This window comes from Notolabrus celidotus, chromosome 16 (genome assembly GCF_009762535.1).
Source record: "Notolabrus celidotus isolate fNotCel1 chromosome 16, fNotCel1.pri, whole genome shotgun sequence".
NCBI lineage: Eukaryota > Metazoa > Chordata > Actinopteri > Labriformes > Labridae > Notolabrus > Notolabrus celidotus.
This window is the reverse complement of record NC_048287.1, coordinates 6,568,379-6,592,713: the sequence shown is the minus strand read 5'-3', so window position 1 is coordinate 6,592,713 and position 24,335 is coordinate 6,568,379. Positions and strand designations below refer to the sequence as shown.

Sequence of the window (24,335 nt, the reverse complement as noted above, 5' to 3'; positions counted from 1 at the left end):
TTTTGTTTTGCTTGTTTCATGGCAGCAGTGAAAGTTCAAAAGCTCTAGGATTGAACTCTCAAAGTGCAGGAAACCTTGTGTATGCATTGCATCATTTTGTGTTCCACCCCTTTCACCTAACTACACATTGCCAAAGTGGAGCACTCACAAGAAATGTATTCACTCAGAAGCAGCATGAAGATGGGGGAGCTCAGACATGGTGAGGGTGAAACCTTTGATGCAGTTGTTCGTATGCTTTCTCTCTCTGCACTTAACAGGATGCTCTCTGGTCGGAGCGAAATAGCACATTAGAGTCAAGGAAATGCTTTGCGGGCCAGATAAGAAGTTGGAAGATTACATTTCAAATAAGGTTTTAATTAACTTTGTATCAGACCCAAAGAATGTTGACTTCATTCATGCCTTGAGCTGCTGCCCTGGTTTTTTGACTATAGTTGTACAGTTGAGCTAAAAGAAATCTGACTCCCTTGATCATGTTGGCAAAGAATTTCACAGGTTTGCACTGATTAGAAGAAAGTTTGTGACACGAACAACCGCTCTAAGAGAAAATGCTGTGCATAGCGTCAACTGAAGGTCGTCATCTATACACCTGCAGAGAGCAGCAGTTTCTCAAGTTGTACACAAAGAGAAAAGGATAACTTAGAACATCCTTACCTTTACCTCAAGTCACATAAAAAAGCACACAGAGAACAACTCATTACCCTCTAGGTACCAGGAACTGGTTAGAAAATGAAGTTAATCTCTTTTTCGGATGCTGGTAATGAGGAAAAGTACAGCATGTACCCTATTAGGGACCTATTTCCTGTTTCCTGTCTCACCCCAGGCTTCTGAGAGTACACTTGTGGTTTTTTCACAATGCTGTTTCTAAGTAAGCTTCTGTTAGTCGGTGATGTTGCCTAAAATTTGTGTCTAAATGGAGCGGGGCACACTTCTGCTTTCAATTCGAGATGTGATGATAGCATGTGCTTCTAGGAAACACACTAATGATATTTACTTATATTTACTTTTATGTTTCTCTCACTTCCATCATTCACTCTACCTATACGTTACAGCCAAATTAAAATTCCAGGTCTTGGAAAGCCCTGAGAATCTTAAATGAGGGAGATTTAGACAAGCCAGGCTGAAGGAAAGTGAGCATTACAGCATGCAACGGTGTATCTTCAGATGACATATCCCATTAAAAAATCTGCCTTTAAGTAAAACAGTATCTTTTCATATCATCAGAAAACATACCTGAAAATGTAACATTAGCCGTGTCAAGTGAACTTTCCTAGAGGAGCTAGGTTGTGTACTGACAGGTTTTTCGAGATTCTAACAAATTCCTACTCTGTTATCAGTGCACATGTCACTTCATCAAAAAGGATGAATGGGGCACTCAAGTCGTTTATTGGTTGCCTAATTTGATGCGGTGGTGACAGAGTTCTCTTTATGGAGCAATTATCCAAAAAGAGTTGTCACTGAAGTAAATTTTGGCCACTAGGGGCAGCAGGTCAAGCTCTAAATCTTTGTGTCACTGTAGCAAATTAACGACTAGATGCAGCCAACTAATAGAGATAAGTTAAAGATAATGTATAATGATTGGGTTGTTATGTTCATTATAATTCAGACAGCGTGAGCATAAAAACGTCCACCTTCTTATTTGTTATAATTCACATTAATCTGAACATTTCCATTTAAGATAGAGGCATTGAGTCAAATGTCTCAGCTTTGAACATTGTTGCTGTTATCTCTACCTCTTCTGGTTTCAGTGATTTTGTAGAGATCAGCAGCTTAGAGATGCTCTCTCCAGCTCTGCTGTCGTTGTCTGGATTGCAGGACAGGATGTTGCCCCACTTTTCAGAGATGGTTGGGGTCCAGTATCTTTTCCGACTGCTCTCACATCTGTGCCCGCTAACTGTCATTATTTCCCCACTCTCAAGACCAGCCTGAGACCACACTGACGTTGTTACTACAGTGTCAACAGGCAGAGGATCAGTTTGTTGTTGGTGTCACTTTTGCGTCATCGTTTAGCCTCAGATAGAGGTGTTATCCTAGACTGAGACTGAGACCATGGGAACATAGCAACATCAATCTTAAGTTCTTTAGCTTTCCACGGTTTAAAACTATTGACAGAGTTAGAAGAGTAATGTCAAAGCAAGACTTTAATAGATGTATTTGTGCTTTTATTTCCAGCAGGTTAAATTATTTGCAATGGTCTGTAAACAGGGCTTTCCAAACAAGCTATTTGGCAACTTCATCATACTGAAGCCTTTGGAACCTTACACAGACTACCTGCAAATGGATGAATTTAAACTTATTTTCATGAATTTAAATCTTTAACTCCTGCTATTTAAACTCTTGTGTATTGTAAATAATTGCTCTGTAAAGTATTTCAAATTGCCACAGTATGGGAAACCTGCTCTACAAATAAAGCTGCCTCACCTTGCATAAATATAACCTTGTAAGCTAGTTTTGGCTAACTTGGGGTCAAACAGCTGCTTACTCACACATCCCAGAAGAGCAACACCGAGTGATACCAATCACCATATGACCGCCTAACAAACCCAAAACCATTATCAGACCACAAGCAAAGCCAGTTTGCTTTTTCTTGTTTGTGCAGGTTTCATTGTTTGAAAAGTTGTAATCTCTTAAATTGGTTAAACATTAAATGCAAATATTTGCCCTCTTGGATATGTTGTAAACCAAAGCTGACTGGTTTTATAACACTATCCAGAGGCTGTGCAGGATTTCCTTCACTGTCACTTCAGCTGATGTGTGCCAATCAGTTCATTAGCTAGAAAGAGTACAAAGATTTTTTCTGATGGACACCAGCTTCGGTGTTCAGTGCCTGTTGATCTGTCTGCAGTGAGTTGCTGTTTTACTATATATAATTATAGAAAGTTAGAGACACTATAACTGACGGACGGATATCCACTCTGCTTTTTTCACAGAAAATCCGACCTGAACACAGACACGAATATTCTACTGCTTCATCATCAGTTTAAAAACTCCTCACTGTGCCTTTATTTTATAGCATATGGTCCAATTCACTGTAAGCATACACCCTCTCTTTCAAATATTGTCACATGTGGCTGTTAAATAGAATCTGGTTGTGGATAAAAGGCCAACCTTAAAACCGGCAGTGCACACACCAGTCAGTGACGTCACTCTGGTTGCACACAGTCTCCGGTTGTTGTGGGCCATGAAACCAAAACAATTACCCAGAAACTTGAAGTGAAACTGCTGTAACTGCTTGAATTCTTCGTGGCATCTCTGAGCAACCACTGTCCTTTCACTTTTTTTCACAAGAGATCAGCCTCCCTTACTATTTCATCAGAGACAACCCTGATGACATCATGGGGGGACTTCCTTAAGCTCCTCCTGGGTCACAGGATGTGTTATACAACTCTTTTAATATCAAAAGTTTATAAATAGATTCTCTTGTAATCTGTGTTTCGTGGTTGCAGTGGAATTGATGCACAAAATGTCACCCTAAAACTGAAGAATGTAGGCAAAAGAACAAAAGTAAGCAGTGCAAAATCTCATGGCCTTAACCAGGGTCACTGAAGTTTCATAACATCACACGCAGCATTAGTGGAAGTTTTATAACCCTTCCAAAGTGTCAGACGAGGTTATACATTCATTCAGGGCGTGCTGGTGAGTTTACATTTCTTTGTCTTTGTGTTGGAGCGCACTGTACATAGTGTTCCTGCAACTCTCGTCATGCAGGATGTGGTAACTGTTGTGGTTGAGTAGTTGTGAGTCCCAGTGTAGAGGAGGACTTTCCAGGCATACAGTCTGTCGAGTGTTTGCAGTTGTAAGAGAAAGAAAAAAAGTGAGAGTATAGTTTAGGCAGGGCTGGGTCTGCCCCGCAATCCTACACTATGACTGGTCATTTCCAATCAGAGGCAGGATTTATGTTGAATTTAACTATTTGCACTGTAATGCAACAGGCTGCTGGTGTTTGTTTTTTTCTTTTGCATTTCAGCAAAGCACATTTTCTTTTGTTGGAACTGTAAATTGTAGAAAATGACTATGCATATCTATTTTATTAGACAAGTGCATATGGGAAGAATGGGTCCATGAAAAAACTAGCAAACTCCTGCACACTGTCATAAGTTTTTGTAATACTAGACTGAATCTGACACTGTTATAAAATAATATCAGTGACTTTGTTTAACACGTTAGAGTGTTCTTGTAGATTCTGAAACGTATTATTCTCTAATACATTGATTCCTAAATAGTGGTGCTGCAGGGCCAACTAGTCCATCTATGTGAAGAATAGCCAGGGAAGGATGGCGCCAAGACAAAGATTTTAAACATTCATCCCCGGTTTAAACACACGTTTTGGTTTTTAAGCTCGTAGGTTCTGGTTTAAGTGCACACGTGATGAAGATATCTTCTTGCTACACAGCCACAGTGGCAGATAAAAATAGTAGCGTTGCAGAGTAACTTATGTCAGACAACAACGTAGATCAGACCCCCTCCTCCCTGAGTTCCATTTCTAAAAAGGGCAATCCATCGAGCGTCTGCATTCAAAGAAGACGATCTTTACAGCAATAATGAACATGTTAACAACCTGGTTCAAATGTGCAGTTAATGCCTGAGTACCTAGTTTCTCTATCAGCACACACTGTACGACACACGGGAGGGTGATTTTTTTTTAGAACTCAATATTTTTGAAGATATTAAACTTACGAATTTTGCCCAAATAAGGACATGGCTGACATGATTGAGAGACGGCCACCCTGTAGCTGTTAGTGAAAAGGCTCAAAGCCTCTTTGCCTCACACTAGCTCAACAGAAGTTAGGTTGTGTTTAACATTTCCAATATGGCTCCTGCTGACGACTTCAAAACAGTGCTCAGGAACAGATGGGTGACGTCACGGCTACTACGTCCAGTTATTATACAGTCTATGGTTGTGAAACAAACTCCTCCTCGCACGGCCGGGATTTGCATCCCTGCTACTTCAGGTCTACATGCTTGAAAGTGGGTTTCAACTGATGACTATAGTCTTAAGTCCAAGATGAGTAAGATCAATGACTGTAACTGAAACCTGCGGTTAACTGAACAACTGTAAAAACCGTTACTCCTGACAACTGTTGCTAATTCTAGCCATATACTTCAATGATCAACATTTCATTTCTGACAAACTCTTCACAATAAAAGTCCCTTCTTTTTATGTTGTTAAAAAAAATCTTTATTCTAAAACAGCCATGTCAGGAAACAGCATGTTATCAGCTGTAGCAACTTGATGAAACTCTAAATGAGTTGGAGATGTCGAAATACGTATAATCAAAAGGGAAGGAGGAGAGATGTGAACAATTCTGATCTCACAGATTGGAAGCTACAAAGTACTGACTTCTGAACTGACAGCGGTTTATAAAATCATCTTTCTATGGTCTCAGTCACAGACGTGAGTTGAGTGATGCAGTGAAGGCTTGGTTGAGGGGAGATGGGGGTAAGTGAGTGAACAGGCTTTCACATTTTCACTTTATCATTTTGTAATACTGCAGAATAAAAGTGTTACCTCAAAAAAACAAGCAAATAAATCAGTGTGTGTGTGTTTTGATGTTGTGGGATTTGGGGAGCTTGTTAATATTTAACTTCAAAAGGTGGGCCCTGCAGAAGAAGTTGAGGCTCTAATATATGAGAGGATGAATAACTGGCTGTCATGGAGATATTAAAGGAGGTGATACTGTAGCGTGTTCTTAGCAATATTGCACTGTTGCTGCAACAGAGGCTGATGGTGGACAGAGTCCAGCAGGAGGACTCAGGGGCAGCTGGGAGTAGAGAGCTTGATTCAAAAATAATGAACCGTGATACCGGCCTGTAAGAAATCTCTCTGAGGGGCCTGTCTACGTCCTGAACTCTATGTACTCAGATAGATGTGTTCATTAATCTGGACCAACTGGGTCAAATCCCTTACAGCAAGATTTGCAGAGGTATCGAATTAATGACCCTGTAATGCTGCTTTATTCCAGAAAACCTTGTGTATTCTGTTTTATTTTTCTCTCGTCTTCTCATTATCAGCTTTTTATTGCACTGCTGTACCTCTCCCAAAATGTTTTACTTTCTTAGACTTTAGAAATCTCAGCACTGCATCTGAAATATGTATTTTTCTTATATAAACTATTGTCCCAAAAAATGAGAGCACTTTATGTTTCAGTCTGAGCATAATGATAGCGTGGATTAAGCTCTTTTTATGTTACGTGCACAGGTGACAGGTACTAATGTGATTGAAGCTGCAAAGGTGGAAGTATTATCTTGAAGCAAAGCCAGCTTGAAAGCTGCAACATGTTACCTCATTTACTCTCTCACACACGCACATGCACACACACCAGTCTACACACAATGACACATAGCTTTCACAGTCACAAAGTAAACAGCAGTCTGTAGTCTAAATTGCTGGGCATCATAGCAGAGCAGTTTGTCATCTAGAAAAAATGTGGATTCATTTTAGGACTCCTTTGAGGCTCCTGGCTCTTCCAGGAAAGCTGTGGATAGAAATCAATATGTGCACATACAGTACAAGCACAGAAAATGTGAGACACACCCTGAATTGCCTGCAGCAGCGCTTCTGTGTTTTGTAAAGACATGGGGGGGGGGGTCCCTGAAGGGTTTCTATAAATGTGCCTGATTCTATGTGACATAAGGAGGAAAAGAAATGAGAGTTTGTCTTTACAATAACCTCAAACTGCTGGATTTTGTTGTCACCATGCCCAACACAACACCAGCCCGCTACAAAAAGAGATTATGAAGAAATTGATATGCATGCAAATCAGGAGCTGTTTTTGTGTCTTAAAGGGGATTACTTGTATTTTGAAACCAGGATCCTATTTTTACATATTTTGGAGTCTAAATGACAAACATGTCTGGAAAGTTTTGGATTTGCTCCAAAAGACAGATGCAGCCAGCAGCAGACAAACAGGCAGTGTTGTCTTTCAAGGCAAATACACGGAGTCAAAGAACAGACACTAAAACTGCTTTCCTTTGGCACTGACAGACTTTTTGTCTTTCTTTGTCTGAAAACATTACAGAAAGGATACCTTCAGAAAAAAAGGAACAATTTTGTTCAAGGAAAAAAAACATTTTTGACAAAAGAAGCAGTCATTACAATGCTCTCCTCAAAGCTGCCAGACTCAGCAGTCAAAAGCAGTTATTTTTGAGTTGTTTTGTGCATTCTGTGTTCAAAGTGGTTCAGGTCCAGGAAAACACAATCACATGTACAAACTGTCGAATCAGGGAAGTGGGAGACCAGCAATCCCCTATATCTGCAATGTAAAAGGAGTGTTTTTGTCAGTGGGCGAGCGAGTAAGTGCTGTTTCTTAATTCAAAAAGGGGACATTACCCTCAGCAAAATACCACCTCAATGCCAAAGAAGCCGGCACGCTGTGAAAAATGTTGACGAAAAAAAAGACTTTGATGGTTTGTAAATCATTTAAACTCTATATTTCACTGTAATAGTGCAATAAAACAACATATCAGATGTTATATGCATGCGCATTTTGAATTTGACACCAGCAACACATTTCTACAGTGACAACAAAGCACTGAAAAAGTTGTGTACTAAAAACAAGAAGTCACCTGGAGAAACATCTTCAAACTAATGAGGTTAATCAACAGGTTAGTCACATGACTGGGTATAAAAAGGACATTACAGAGAGGCTGAGTCTCTCAGAAGGGAAGATGGGAAGAGGTTCACCACTCTGTGAAAGATTGCATGAGCAAATAGTTCAGCAGTTTGAGAATAATGTTCCTCAGAGTAACATGACAAAGAATGAGTGGATTTCATCATCTACAGTACATAATATCATTAAAAGATTCAGAGTCTGGAGATACCTCTGTACAAAAGGGACAAGGACCAAAACCAAGACTGGATGGATGATGGCTGGTGGCCCAAAGATGGCACTATATTATTAACAGACATGACTCTGTAGTGGAAATCACAGCATGGGCTCAAAATCACTTCCATAAACCGTTGTCTGTGACCACAGTTTGTGGCCGTTGCCACAAATGCAGGTTAAGAGGAAACCAGATGTAAACATGATCCGGATACAGGTGACTTCTCTAATCCTGAGCCCGTTTAAGATGGACTGAGGGTAAGTGGAAAACTGTCCTGTGGTCTGATGAATCAAAAACTGACATTCTTTTTGGAAATCATGGACACAGCATCTTCTGTTCTAAAGAGGAGAGGGACCATTTTTTTTTATCAACACACAGTTCAAAGCCAGCATCCCTGATGGTATGGGGATCATCAGAGTCCATGGCATTGGTAGCTTGCACATGTGTTGAGCCTCCATCAATGCTGAACAATATAAACAGGTTTTGGAGCAACATATGCTGCCATCCAGACAATGACTTCTTCAGGAAGACCTTACATATTTGAGCAAGATAACGCCAAACCACATTCTGCACATATTACAACAGCATGGCTCTGTAGCAGAAGAGTCCAGGTGCTAAACTGACCTGCCTGCAGTCCTGACACAACACCCATTGAAAACATTTGGAGCACCATGAAACAAAAAATACGACAAAGGAGACCCTGAACTGTTGAGCAGCTGAAATCCTTTCTCAGGAAAGAATGAGACATGCCACTATAAACTCCAGAAAGTCTCCTGGTTCACAAATGCTTACAGTGTTGTGAAATGAAGAGCTGATGGAACACAGCGGTAGACATGTCCCTGTGCCAACTTTTTGAAACGTGTTGATGGCATCAAGCTTATAACTAGCATAAATTTTCCGCAAAACAATAAAATGTAACATTTAGAACATGTAATATGTTGTCTTTGCACTATTATCGATTAAATGTAGGCTTCAAATGATTTGCAAACCATCAAATTCAGATTTTTTTCATCATTTTGCACAGCATCCTAACTTTATTTGGAAATTGGAGCTGTGGTCTGTCTCCAGAGGAACCCTTTCTGTAATGTTGTCAGGCACTTACAATAACAATCTGAGTGTGTCATTGGCAGGAACAGGCTCATTTGATGTGCCAGAAAAAGTACACAGCCAGGGCTCAAACTGTGAAGCTATCCAGTCAAATTCACAAAGTTAAACCTAGCTTCAGTGTTTTTAAAGTATAATGACATCAGGCGGATTTTCAAGCAGGAAAGTAGCGAATGTAAAAGCTCCATGAAAAAAAGGAAAGGATGGACATGTTGACCCTGGTCTCTGCCACTGCAGCTAATTCACGCCTGCGGTGGAAGTCCATTATTGTCACTTTTGTTTATTTGGGACACTAATGTGCAGAAACGGCAATTAGAGAGCCACAAAAAGCACTCAGCTGGATGATCCCCCCCCCCCTTCCCAAAAAAAGTGCCATCTGTGTACCACCTATCTGTTGGAATTGAGTTGTCCTAAAATGCCTTTCTGTGAGTACCTTCAGTAGGTGTGAATGTTGGATTTTGGAACATTGTGAAGCGTAATAATCTAACTCAGGTACACTGTTAAGGAAGTGAAAAACATTCACATATTCTTCTCTGCATGGTAGTTCGAGCACTTCTGAGGCCTGAATGGTGCGAAGCTCTACTGGTTATGTCATCACCGGTGTTAAAATATTCAGTTCTTTCATAACATGAACAAGCCTTTGATTCCTGTAGACTCACTATCTTCTTCTGAGTGTACTTTGGATGACTGAGGAAACAGTGACAAGGGGTTTTGTTCCCAGTGGTTGCAAAGAAGAATTGTGGATGTCTGTCTTTTTTCTGTTGCAAGAGAAGCTGAGGAAGTATGAATGTAGTTATAAATGCAAGCAAACCTAAAATTGTGTTTATACTGCATGAAGAGCCCCACGGCTCAACGTAAAATTCAATGTATGAGACACTTTTAATACCATCTGAAATGTCAGCTGCCTCCTAAATACCAGTGCAAACAGTTCACCCATATTAAATTCAGAGAGAGGTATTTTACCCAGAAGATGGCGCTATAATCTGCCTAAAGCTGACACTCCATCGTAACCATTAGTGCAGCCTCCTCCATCATCAACTGCATGCAGCCTGATGTGACAAAAGATTCCCCTTCATTCAATAATCTTGCTGTCTGAGCCTTGATATGAGACCAGTGTCCTGCTGAGGTGTGTGACACAAGTCAGCTGGTCACAGGCTTCAGGTTCATACCGCACAGCTTTCAACATTGAGGCTGAGCTCAACGGCCATGCTGACAGCTAGCAGGGCTTCAAAGTCCACATGGTGAAAACAGATGCTATTAATTAACTCCTGTTTTGTTACGAAGGGAATCATTGTGCAGATGCAACCTTTCTCCCTCTCCCAAAAACAGACTGTGTCCTTAATACCAGTGTGATTTATATTCTGAATTTTACAGTGCATCCAATGTAATGTGTGAAAACAAAATGAATCATGAATTCTGCACCGTTTCAAAAATAATCTGAATCCACTCAGCTCATCATATATGAGGATATAATCTAGCGCTCTCAGGATGAGGATGCAGGTCAGAGTATAAATGCTGACTGATCATCTCTGACACAATCAGATGCAAAGCTGGAGCAAACTGCACAGAGCTGCAGAACTTTGTGGGTGATTTTGCGCTTCAATTTGATCGGCACATTTCCTCTGTGAACTCGCTCTTAGATGGTGTTAATGATGCACAAATCTTGGTGCAGTTAGTGACTGCAATCTATTTTTGATGAATTTCCCCCAGAATGTTTTGCTTGAGGTGCCCTGAAACAGACGCTGCCTAGTACTGCTAATTTACACACAAGAGGAGGAGGTAAAAAGGCCTCAAATTGTATTGACCCTGCGTTGGGGAAGTGTTGACATTTTAGAATGACATACAAATATTTGCCAAATTTAAAGCCATCAGCAGATAATATGGAGAAGAAGAAATCATGAGATATAAGATGAGGATATTTGACGAGAGATCTGTTTGAGTGTTTGGGAATTTACAAACTCAGAACTGGACCCAAACATGATCAGTTATTAGAAGCAGTCAGGAGAATTCACTGGTTTTCTAAATATCCGGTCTAACTTTGAGCCACCCGTTTCCCTCCACTCTGCTTACTCAGTCAATAGACCCAGCCGCTGTCTGTGATATAGATAGGAGCTATTGATAGAAATAACCCAATGAGGACTTGACTTGGCTCTGAATCTGTTGTGTTTCATTATCTCTGCATCCTACTGTGACCTTGCTTAACTCTTTGTCTCTGTACTGTATGTCCCGCACATCACAGCCTGCTCGTTGCCTGTTTTCCATCAATCTAAATATTTGTTCCTGTCAATCTTTGGGCATCTATCCGTCTGTCCGTGTCCTCATTAGAGCTGCAGAAACCTGTTGTATGGATGAACCAGCTTTCAGGCCATCCCCAGCTGTTGTCCGGATTTTAAAATGCTCTCTAGGGTGAAAAACAGCGAGCTGAAGCAGAGCTTCCTGTAATGCTTTTCAAGCCAGCTGTTTTTCCAGTGTGAAGGACTTATGCAATCTTTAATACTTTTTTGCATTTTCTTTATTTTTCCCAGCTTGTCGACGGAGAGTTTTGACTGAGTGACAGAACAGAAGTTTAAGTCGTTGGTTGTTTTGCTGTCTGCTTCATCAGGTTATATAAAAGTCTGGTGTCTTTGGATGACCCGTCACTGTTATTCTTTGTCCTCAGAGATGATTTGTTGCATGTTCAGACTGACACAGAGGTATTACCCATTTTTATTTGTTTGGCTCTGCAGATATGATCTGAATTTCCTGTGTGCAAAGCTTTGATAGAGGACTTTAACTTATAAGTTTTACATAGTGATGTCAAAATGGGCAAATCATCCTGAGATGTTGCAGTGAGAAATTGAACCAACAGGATTATACATGAGACAGTTGCTGAGATGTTTTTTTGTGCCCGTTGTAATTAAATTCAACATGATGAAACATGCAGATCGTGTGGATTATGATGGCAGCTGCAGCACTCAAGGAAAGGCTTCAGAGCTATCCTGAAGAGACCTTTAAAATCTGTTATTTCAACTCAAGACTCGTCTTCATGCAGCAGAATATTTTATTTCACCCTTGAATTAAAAAGAACAATGAAACATTCTTCGCCAATATTTCTTAACAGTGAGTCATTTCAGGACTCTGCTATCAGTTTTATTTTATTACGTTTACTGCAGCTCCATGTGAGAGCTCTTCAGTATGCACCTTTCTACTGTTTTACTGTAGCTCAGAGCTCTGTACATCACTCTGCCTCACTCTGTGTGACACCCTGTGTTACTCCATGCATCACTCTGTACCCACTCCTAACATTTACACACTTGTATCTTAGTCAGAGTGTCGCTTTGTGCATTATTGTGTTTGGAAATCTGTGACTGGAATCTTGCATTATTCCTTACATCCAATAAGTCAAGCATTTAATGCTTTTTTACATCGCTCCATCTTTCTTTTTTTAAGTTATATTTTTGGTCATTTTCACCTCAAGTGAGAGAGATGAAGACATGCAGTAAATGTTCAAGGCTGGAATCCGACCTGCAACCTCTGCGACGAGGGTTATAGCCTCTGTATCATGGGCGCTCTTAGACCGCTAGGCAAACGGCACACCTATCATCACTCCATCTTTAATCATTCTGTAAATCACCCCTTACATCTCTTCCTACATCTCACCATCCCTGTGTGACATGCTGTACATCGCTCCGTACGACTCTATTAACACACACTCTGCATGCTCTGCGGTCAGTTCTCTGTGTGCTTAAGTCAGCGGCTGCATTAAAGTGGTATCAGACATACATTTATTGTAGATCAATCATGGAGGACAGGGATGTGGTGAAATCATGATAGGTTTCAGGTCACCACTGACACCGGATGTTATATGACCTGAAAAGGAAGAGATAATCACTTCAAGGAAACAAGCTCCATTTAAACTGTTGAGTCTGAAACTCTTTTAGGGTTTTATTGGCACAAACAAAAACCATTGAAAAGATAACACCTTAAATATGATCAAACCAGGATTAAAGTCAATCTCAACCCTGTGAGCATGCAGCCTTTTTAATATATGCACAGAAATGCATTGCTTTCATATTATGGTGGTTATATAGTCCTCTTCTGACAGTCTCAGTGTTGACTGTGTGTTCATGCATGTGTTTGTGTTTGCAGGATATTTGCTGCATCAGTTAAAACAGGATTTTTGACTTTTTAATCTTTTAAACCTTCTGTTCAAATATTGACACACAGAGCTGTAAATATTACATTTAATGCTTGTAATGAGTTTGGGAGGGTGAAAATGTTTACAATTAAATATCTGCAATAAAGTACAGAGTCATCACATTTCTACAGTTGTTGTAAGGTCGTGCACGCTTTATTTTTCATGTGTGGCCACTAGATGTCAGCCTCCACAGCTACAAAGTATCATGAGGGCCATAACATCTGAGCAGTGTGTGCAGGATTCGCTTTGATGAACTGACCACAGTAAAAGCTGCATCCTTGAATGTCACCTGAAATGCAAACAGAGGCATCAAACAGCTCTTTAAAGCTGCTTTATGAAGCTGTGGAGGACGATTATATCCAATTAGCGCCACTTTGTCCTCTAAACACTCCATTTAAGATATCTGTTCACACGGCACAGCAGGTACGGACAAGCTGCGAGCGCAGAATACCTCATTTTCAAGTGTTGTAACTGTCAGCTGCTGTTTAAGTCAGATATCAGATATTGATGTTTTTCCTGTCTGTGTGTTCAGCTAGGTAGGTTCCCAGATGTCTGAGGAGGCTCTGAGGATGACGTCTTCACCTTGAACCCCACCAGTATGTCAGGTAAGAAGTCCTGCCTGACCCCAATACACACTCACAGCCTCATGAACCCTGAGTTTATCCCATATATGGTTTATAATGTGTAATTGTACTTCAAAGTTGATTTTAGTTGAGCTTGTTTTCTCATTATCGCGGAGAAGACTTTAAAAACAACACTGAAACTCTTAACTGGAACCCCAACACGCCAACTCTAAACCAGGAACCCATCATTGACATGTTTTATTTCACCAGCTCGATACTGAAGGATCTTAAACGTGCAAATCTAAAATTCACATCAGTGAAAAAACTCCCTTCAGAGCCTCTACACATGATCAGTGGTGGAGTCATTTTGCTTGTAAGCTTCCTACCTCGGCAGAAAGAGTCCAAAGGCCTTATGTTGCAGGTTTGACCTTTAAGCTTTTATTGTTGACATCAGCGCTATGCTCCAGTCCTGTCAAACTAAATTTTGACCTTATGATTTGAGTTTTGGTCATCTGCTGTTTTCAAAGTCTAGTAAGATCTCGTGGTCCAGGAAGTTTTCTCTAAAGCTGAACAACAAGCGAGTGAGGCCAGGCTCAGAACACAGGAGTTGAAGACCAATTAATACCAAACTTACTGCAATTACTGCAGCAAGTCATTGCACCACGTCAGTCTGTATTCTGTACATTTAATCTCCACATGTCTCTGCACCAGACTTTGTAAGAGAGGAACCACATCACTGGTGTCAGAAATGTTATGAATCACATTTGTAGTCCATTTACAAAGTCAAATTGCACTTTTGCTGACCGTTGCAAATTATTGCTTCTGAAAGTTCAACACTTTGTGAAAAAGTGTCCTCTCAAAATCCATCAGCTAATTTAGCCGATATCAGCATGCAAGTGCAGATAACATTCAGAGTGTTGTAGTCGTTTTCAAATACGACTCAGCTCTTGGATTACAACTTGCTATTGCTTGCTATAGTGTAAATATTTACACGTTGAAGTCTTGGCACGGACATCCTTAATTAAACTGCTTACCACACTGCTAACCTCAAAAATGTATGCGTCATTATTTCCTGATCTGGTGGTGTGTGCAAGTTTGAGATAAAAGAGATTATATATTGTCTGTTTATGTGCATCAGGCAACTACAATTTAAAATCTGTCAGGGTTTTTAAACTCCTGTAGTCTGAGCCGGGGACAAAGTCCAGGTCAGCTAGACTTGTTTTTACACAACAACTTTAAAAATCAAAGTAAAATATTTGTAACAAAAAACTGCAGCACGTTAGATTGTCAGACGTCACATGGCCTCATTGTATTTGTTGTCTTTCTGCCTGGGCCCTTCCAATCTGCTCTGGACTCTGAACCCCCTCCTATAGATTGTATTTTCATACACATGTAGGTGAATGTGCAGAATTATCCAATCAGCTTGCAACTTGCACAGAGTGTGTTGTTGGCATCACCTTTCACAGGTTGGTTTCAATGCACGCTCTGATAGCAGCTCTTAAAAATGATGTTCAGTGCATGTAAAGCAAATTGAATGCATATAAAAATCAGAAGGCCCTTTGTGGTTTCCCTGGATTTGTAGCCTGATAAAAAAAAAACAGACTCCTGGTGCATGTAAAAACCGGATTTAGGTTTCTGAATATTCACTTACTCTGCAGAACAGAGTCACTGAAATGGGGGAAATCAAGATGAATGCACTCATGATGCTTTAACGTGTGCATTTGTGCTCAGGTTTAGAAGCCTTATGTCATTTTCATTATGCACAAGATGTAGCGTTTAAATGAAATATTAAATTGATCGTGACAGTGTCCAGGTTTTAGTGTCTTGATTTTCATTGTCTCAGCTTCTAGTTTAGAAACAATGATCAGGTGTTTACATAGTACATCCCTCTTCCTTGTAGAACATACAGGTTTCTCAAACTTATTTTATTCAACCAGTTTTTATTTGTTGAGTTCCAAATCATAACACTCAAGACATTCCACATAAAGAGCAAGTCTAAAACATCCCTGGACTTAGCCCTTTTCATTTTGCCAGTCTGAAAGAGTAATACAGCCCTGTCAGCATTACACCTTTGTACTAATATTGATCCCCCAATAGTACAATATTGGTGTCCTGGTGTGTGACCCTTGCATTATGTTGTTGCAAAAGCACACAAGGAAAATACACAGCAGGAGTTTTGAATACTCACACACTCATCCATGAGTGCCTCTGTTACTCCGATGCAGCAGACACCATCACACGTCTGAGACATTCATGCTGAAGGTGAGACGTTGCAGGGACATAAATATTCTGCCTTGAACTTGCAATATGAAAAGGGCTTTTGATGCATTATTTACAGATTCAACATTAACCCACTGTGAGCCAACAGTTAGCAGCATCTGGTAACAGTGGTAAGGAGAGCTTCCTGTGACAGGCAGAAACTTCATGCAGAACCAGGTTCAGGGTGAACCACCGCTTCCCTGGACTGATAAAGAGAAAGATAGAGGTGTAGCTTAATCATGAAGTCTATCTAACACGCATACCTCCCAGTAATAACATAGCATAGCAATGAGACTAAAAGTATGACTGATGATAATTGCAAATACAAGCTGTCACAGATGATCTAAAACCTGGACACTGTCATGATGTCGATACAAGGATATGATCATTTAGACTTCTGTTGTTCAAACATCATATCAAGAAGAAGTCATAAACACTCAGATTGTGGATCTGCAGGATGTTACTTCAGATTAACCGCTCCATCCACTGATCATGTGTAGACTGTCCTAGTGATTATTAAGAATTGAATGTTGCAGTTCTTCCGAGAAGCTCTCCTTCCCGCCAGAGGACTCTGTTTACTGTGCAGGAAAATGCAGTGAACTGATTCTCTGGCTGCAGGAAACAAAAGCTTGTATCATGTGAGGGAGCCGCTGGGAATGAGTCTGCTTCCTTTCAGTCCAAATTGACCAAAATGTAACGCTTTAGTCCAAAAAATCAAATTCCAGTCAAGCACTGAATGAAGATGAAGTATATTTCTATTGAATTGAGTGTTGGATCTCTGATTTGTAAAAAGTCAGAGTGTTTCCTCTTCTCTACATCTTGACTCCCCTTATTCTTAGCTCCTTCAGTTCAAACCAGGACAGCAGACTTCATTCACACATTTAAGAAGCCGTTTGAGGACAGATTAAACTCCCCTTAGCTCATCATGTACTGCCAACCTGTTACTATCTACAGACAGGTCGTTCTATACATTGCACAGTCGATCGTTCGTTTAATTAACGGACACAGTGTTCTGGGCGAAACCGGCCGTCACGTGTGGGTTTAGCCGGTGACCTGGCTGACCCAGCACATATGCTATCAATCTGAGCGTAGACGCCAGCTTACATTGGCTGACCGTGAACCTGATCCCCTCCCTCAGCGAGCGACGACACCACACTGTGACACCATGATGTTTCTCACATTAACCTGCTGTTTGTTTGTTATGAGCTTCTGACTGTTTATTCCTTATGATGTGATGTGATGTAACACAACAGAGGAGGAGCATCAGTCTGCCTCTCTCACCTGTTTCACTCAGCTGGTAGATTCTTTTTAAAAGTGCCTCTCCCATCTATTTTAGAGCCAGCAGAAAATTGCTCCCCCCGCTGGAAAGATGAGGCCATTCAAAATGGTAATATTAACCTCCCTCTCAGCTCTGCTCTCTTCCTCCTCTCTGTCCGTCCGTCAGTCAGTCATGGTGAGCTCCTCAGACATGTAGGAACAGAGGAGCTGCTCCAGACTTTAACCTCCTTCAGCTTTGCTTTTCATGTTGTGACAAACTGTGAATGAAGTTGTGGATTCTGTGTAGATCTGATCACAGGGGTGGGAACATTCAGGAAAACATTGTGTTTTCTTTTTTGCATCTTTAAAGGAAATGGAGTACAACAAAAAGAATTCACCTGGCCCAATTTGTAAAAATAATCTGACTGGTTGGATTAAAGTTCAGAAAATGGATGGATCATAATTATGTGGGGTTAGATCACATAATCCATCTTCTGTATCTGCGTAATCCTGTTTGAATGATTTTAAAATTCAAGTCTCCTGTCTTTTGAGAACTGTGGGGCTTTACGCTGAACATTTATTGAGGATGACATCATAAGGTTGAATCATACGTGGTGTGAAATGTTTTGAATCATGCAGCTGCTAGGGTAGGAAGATAAACAGTCTGCAGATACTCTGAGAAATCACAACACAGTGAGCAAAACTCGGTTTTCTATGTTTGTGTGAAATATTGCTCACAGACTCATCCCCCAGCAAACACAATGAATGGTTGTAATGTCTTCATGAAAGACAGAACACTCTGCAGAGGTGGAGGACTCATTATTTACATGAAGACTGCCTAAACTGTAAAGAATCTGACCTCTCTTTGGACATCATCTGTGTCCTTTACTGCTGTAGATGTGTTCACACCTCCTTCATCAAATATACATTTATCCACTCTCTACTCCCCACATTTCCTGTCTCTCTTCAGCTGTCCTATCAAGTAAAGGCAAAAAGGCCAAAAATATCACTTAAAAAAAAAGAAACTAACAGTAACAAGCACACACACACAAACCTGGGAGCCAGCCATCTTCATGCATGTGCAATACATATAAACAACGACCGCCATGCACAGGTACATCAGCATTTCCTAACACGTTTGTTTTTACTCTCCACACAACTAAAACAAGTTTTCAAAAGTCTCCACGTTTGAAGGCGTTTTTGAAAACCTGAGCTTTTAGTGACCTAAAACTCAGTTCAGGTGTAGATGTAGTGGCAAAACAGAGAAAGAATGTCATATTCAGTAATATCCATAGATATGTGGACAGGGAAAAGAAAGTCTTCAGAAGAAGTTGATAAGATTAAAGAGTTAATTCTGGTCGGGGATCTTATTTTCATTGAGCTGAAATAAAAACTTAGAACACATCTGTTCGACCTCAAACGAGAAATCTCAAACCCAGAGTTATTTAATATTGAGCAATAATCCAGAAAGAAAAACTAAATCATCAATTTATTGACCGTGCTGTGAGATTATAACTGTAACTTAACTAACTACGATTTTATAATGTAAAACTACCTCTGCAACTCACCACTGCACTTTATCATATTATTTTAGCCTGTACATATTAGTCAAGCCTATTTGTTGTTTCTTTGTATTTATAGCTAAGGTTATTGTTATTATATTTTTATTTTATTTTTATTGTAGTTCTTATTCTTATTCCTATTCTGCCTTGTACAAAGAGAGCACAGTTTACTGAAGTCAAATTCCTTGTGTGTTCAAGCATACTTGGCGAATAAAGCTGATTCTGATTCTGATTCTGATTACATTAGGAAACTGATAAAGATTCAGAAACAGATTCATTTACAAGCAGGAACATAACCATGTGATTAACATTATTCTAAGAGACTGATCAGAGAACTCAAACTGACCTGGATCAGAGGTGTTGTCCTCTGATGATCTAAAGTTTGCTTCGAAATATCTTTTTGTCCACGATGAATCAAATGAAAGGTGAATTAAGTGCAAAAATTAACAAATTTTTTGCAAAACAGATCAAACCTTTGAGCAACTGTGGATTTAGATTAAAGAGACTGTGATATCTTTAGACAATGTTTTAATGTGGTGCTGTATATAGATGAAGTTTGCTCTTTGCTGATAAAAAATAACATTCATTAAAACACAATATATTATACCCTAAATACCTTCAATAGAGCTCAGAATCATTTTCATTATGTTTGCTTTGTGTATTTAGTTTGCAGATTCAATCAATAAGGAAGTCCATTTTTGACATAATTTCAGAACTTGTATCAGTTATTGATTTTTGTTGATTCACTCCATCTTTTAGCTTGGGTTGCAAGGATAGTAGGGATAGGAATAATTTGAAAACACCCCAAAAGTTGAGAATTCACTGAGTCAAAAAAGCAACAAAGACAGCTTTTATCGTACGTTTCAAAGGTTGAAGTGAGCAGCTAAATACATTTTCAACCAAACCAAATCAAACATAATTGACATTGTTCATACTAGTGTAAAAACAAAATGAAAGAGCATTTCCAGGAGATCCTAGTAAAGCCTAAGAGCCTTTCTGTGACAGGTTCAAAAGAAAGACGTCAAAGTAGAAAAAAGACACTGACCTCACAATTCCAATCCCCCTTAGCTGTTAGTATTAAAAAAAAAAATCACATTTCAGAAAAAATGCAGAGACTAGTTTAGTGTTTAAACTTACACTCCATAAAGGTGTGAGGATTTTTTTTATAAATTAAGAGGTGAAAAAAAAGAATTTGCCCTGGCATCTGAGCTGAGAACTGACCCAGGACCCTGGCAGGATCATGTTAGATAATTTGATGCAGTTCTGCCACAATAGCTTCTGGGTCTGTTTATACCGTTTTTTCTATATTTGTTTGTTCTAAATGATCTGTTGTGTATCAGACGACGGGCCTGCTTGTTTGAAGCGTGATCCAATCTGATGTTTGGGCACTAAAGTTAACTAAAGCTGAATCTGGTTTGCAAAAAAATGTCACCAGCTTAATCCAGAATATTCCGATTTGAAAGTGTACTGCATGAAAACCTGTCTGCAGCACTCAGGAAACTCAAGTCACAAGCTTGCAAGCTGGGGCCAAGCTGATGAAAAGTTACTCCAGTTTGCTTTTGTTTTGTGGCTGATTCTGAGGATGAGCTGTCAGCATCACTCTGCTGATGCTCATGTCTGGCCTCAAACACATGATGAACTGGGACATTTATCTGCAGTCTATTGTGAAGTCGTTTTATGACCCATTTTAATGTTCAGGATAAAACTTCCTCCCTGTAGTGAGGAAGCAGGAGCAGCTCAATCAAATTAAAAGGTACATCTCACTCTGTGGCTCCACATCATCTCCATGAGTGTTCGGAAAGCATGTTGAAATCAGGGTTGAGTCTTGGACAGCCACTGCCTGACTGATTTCTCCTCTGTTTTTAAGACAATAATAGTAATGTCAGAGTGATATTAACAGACTTTATGTACAGATATGTTATCTTTAGGTCACTGAACAGTTTGAGCGTGATTTCCCTTTAATACAACAGTGCTGTCACCGCCAACTCTCAGCAGATGGTAAAATATTCACTGTAACTGTGCTTGGCTGTTAGTGCTCCTGTTATTGAATTAGGTTTTTATCAATGAGGTTCATTTGCAATGAAAGGGTTCCGTTTATTCCCTAATTAGTGTATAATGGCTCATCACAGAGAGATGCTATTTGCGCTGCAGTCCAGTTCGAGTTGCATTCGGCCCCCCTGTGCATGCATGGTGTATTAGGCGGCATCTTTGTGTCTTGTTTTTGCAGGTTTACTCGGTACAAAAGCTGCACAACCTTTTGTCATTCAAGTTTTTATTAACTTTTCAATGTATTACAAATAAAACAATAATCAGAAGAAAGAACAAAACAAAACAGAAATACAAAATACTGGGATACATTGCACAAACATAGGATAAAGGATACATATACAGACAGGACATCCAATCAAAGGGGAAAATCTTATTGTATGTTGTGACCATAGACTGTATAAAATATGGACGTAGTATCCGTGACGTCACCCACCTGTTTCTGAAGAGCTGTTTTGAGGCCAATCGGCGGCGGCAGCCATATTGCTGCTGTCGAGCCAGTGTGACGTAAAGAGGCGGAGTTTGAGCCTCCTAGCCAACAGCTGCAGTGTTCCCGTAGTCAGCTGTGCCTCTCTTTGGAAGACTAGTAATCTAAATATCTTCAAAATTGCCGTGTTAGAAAAACATTCACCCCCCTCACAGTGAGAGGACATCGAGAAATGAGCTATCCAGACTACACTTGTCTTTTGAACCAGGCTGTAAACATGTTTATTTCTGCTGTAAAGATCGGCTTTTCCATTCATGTGTATGTGACTTCCGGTACTTTCGGAGCCAGCCTCAAGCGGATCCTCAATGAACTGCAGTTTTTAACACTTCTGCATTCCGCATCATATTTTTAGACCGGAGGTTGCCACTTGGTTGTGACTGGAATAATACAGTGTTATAGTAATAGCTGTAGTTATACAGGAGATCCTGATACTGTTGGGATCTGCACAGTGTCTCAGTGCAACCACTGTTTTGCATTTCCAACAAAAGTTGCCCTTTAACAGTTTCATTCTATGAAGTCTTGACTAGTGTGGTAGTACCTGGCTGCACAACCTTTTGTGAATGAGGCCCTCAGTTTTATTTTCTTAGTTGTGTTGAGGGTTAGAGCAGCTGCAAACCCCACAGGATCTTCTAATGTCCGTTACACTGTTATCAAAAGTAAAGTTGCAGAGGGGCGCTTGTGGCCTAGAGGACTTAGCTCCCCCACATACAATCCTCGTCCCAGATGTCGCTAGTTCGACTCCCGGCTCCGACCACTTGCTGCATGTCTTCCCCCTCTCTCTACTCCCAATATTCCCTTTCTCTCTTCAACTGTCCTATCCATAAAGCAAAAACCCCAAAAATATAACTTAAAAAAAAAAGAAAAAGTTGTAGAAAAAGTAATAGGAATAGTAGAAAGTCGTTAACTTGGATTGATTGTATTCAAATGGGCAGATGCTGTAGGGAGATGCCACGGCAGTAATAGCAATTGTTCAACCTCCAGTAATGCCTTCGATTTGTCTGCAGCATGCAGTGGAAATTTTCCACTACCACAAATACTATCACTAAAACATCCTGTGAAAATGTAGGATAGAAACAGGATAAACTCTTTTTCTCAATTCAACACGTACACACAATCTCACACACTCCAGCTCTCAGACAAGGTCTCCATCAAGCCCAGCAGCTGTTTCATTCTCTGCTGCGTTCAAGGACTCTTCAGCCGTTGTTGTTTGAAGCCCTCTATGACCCTCTGTCTCATCGAGGCTTGCTCTGAATTCTCTCGTCTGCTCCTCCGCCATGAAAAGATGCTTTAAAAATTGCCTGAAATCATATTTTACAGCAGAGTTCAGAGGGTTGTGATGAGTGTGTGTTTATCTGAGTGCATGTCTGGAGCACATTCTGCACGAAGGACATTTCCCTGATAGCACTTCACACGTCTGTCTGCTCTGTTTTTATCATATTTTCTCCTTCAGGTCTCTTGAATACATTAGAAAACACAACACATGGGTGCTGCTGCACTAAACAGTGAGTCATGCAGTGTGGGCTCTGTGCGCTTTTTCCTGATGAAAGGATCCAAAACAAACTTAGCAACATCACGAACATCACTCATGTCTTTGGAAGGAAAAGAGCTGCAAAAGGTCATCTCTCTCCAATGAGAAAAATATAAAACATCACTTGAATTAAGTATGTTCATTGGTAAATTCCCAGGATTTTTAAAGAAGTCAGATTATGTGTAATAGAAGCAACAGGTAAGTTATCTGATTTGAGCAGACTGAGGAAAAGGATATCTCATGCAAAGAAAAGAGGTTTGACTATTATTTTCTCAGTCTGCAAGAAATGATCCTAAATCAAGCATCGACTTCCTTTAAAATCATCCTGAAATACATCCATAAACCAACATAGAATGTTGTGCCTCAAATAGATAACACTGATGTTAATGTAGTCGTATTAGAAAGTTTGACTCCCATGCTGTGGGGCAAGACTGGCAATACAAAAGTTTATCAGTAAGAAATGATCTCTTTTAATCTGCAGAACAATTTGTGGAAATTCTAGTTTTGTCAAAGTAAGTTTGTTCAATTAAGTGTTGATATAAAAAAAAATTGTGATTCTACAAATTCAAGATTCAAGCATCAACCTGTGATGAAATCTCACCAGCAAGTTATGAAATCCTCTTGAGGTAAATGAGGACAAAAAGCTTCAAGCGAGTGAAATGCTCTGTAAAACTTCCTTCTGGATGATAACAAATGTGTTTCAAGACAAAAAAAACAAGTTTGCTGAGAAAAGGTCAGGAACAGCAGGATCAGCTCCTCAGTGTGCAGCAGTGTAAATACACCTGATATCTCACCAACACTGAGGGCCATGCAGCCAAAGTGAAAGTTCAGCTTCAAATAAATGAGAGAACACTCCACCAGCCTGAGGACTTCCAGTACATGAATCCTTTTCTGTGCCATTGTACGTCCGTTTCAAAAGTGGAGGATCTTAGGTCTTTGTTGTTACATCTCTGCCCATTCCTCTGATCCATCCATAAATTCAACACTGATCACAAATAACATGCAAACTGTGTCTCTGAGCTGCTGCTTTCATTGTTTTATAGACAAAAAATGTATTGTTAGTGCATTACATCTGCAGCCAAAACCATGATGGAAATCCAGAGGGCTGAAGAGAATGGCTTTGGTTTGAATACCAATGAGCCTGAAAAAATAACAATGTGCTTTGTTTAGCACTGTTCATACCAAAAATGCAGCTCAAATGTCTTCATAGTAAGGGAAAGACATACACAGTCATACAGAATGAGCAGTACACAGTGATGGAAACAAGAACACATTACAGATCAATTTAAAATACATAAACTGCATCCCATAACTAATATCTGACTAAAATAAGATGCCACATTTGAAAAGCTATTCATCAGTATATGCAGGACTGCAGCTCTGCAGAAGTTAATTGAAATAATACATTTTGCATAGAGACTCTACTGGTGTAATAGGGCGATGGTTTTCATCAACAGGCTTTGTTTTCGGTGTCACAGATGTCTTCATGAGTGTACTCGTTTAATCAGACAGAGCTGAGTGACTCATGATG

General features: G+C 40.0%; 1 protein-coding gene across 6 annotated transcripts in view; it reads left to right on the top strand.

Annotated features, from left to right (window-relative positions):
• The window catches only part of thrb (thyroid hormone receptor beta), a 187,396-nt gene that overhangs the window by 118,818 nt on the left and 44,243 nt on the right, over window positions 1–24,335 (top strand). For 5 of the 6 annotated variants that reach the window (XM_034704717.1, XM_034704719.1, XM_034704718.1 and 2 more), the window contains exons 3-4: window positions 13,635–13,707; window positions 17,261–17,311. In XM_034704717.1, coding sequence (XP_034560608.1) covers window positions 13,701–13,707; window positions 17,261–17,311 — 58 coding nt within the window. In that variant the 5' untranslated portion in view covers window positions 13,635–13,700. Of the gene's footprint in view, window positions 1–146; window positions 200–13,634; window positions 13,708–17,260; window positions 17,312–24,335 lie in introns of those variants that run through there. The other variant, XM_034704722.1, reaches the window with a different exon arrangement.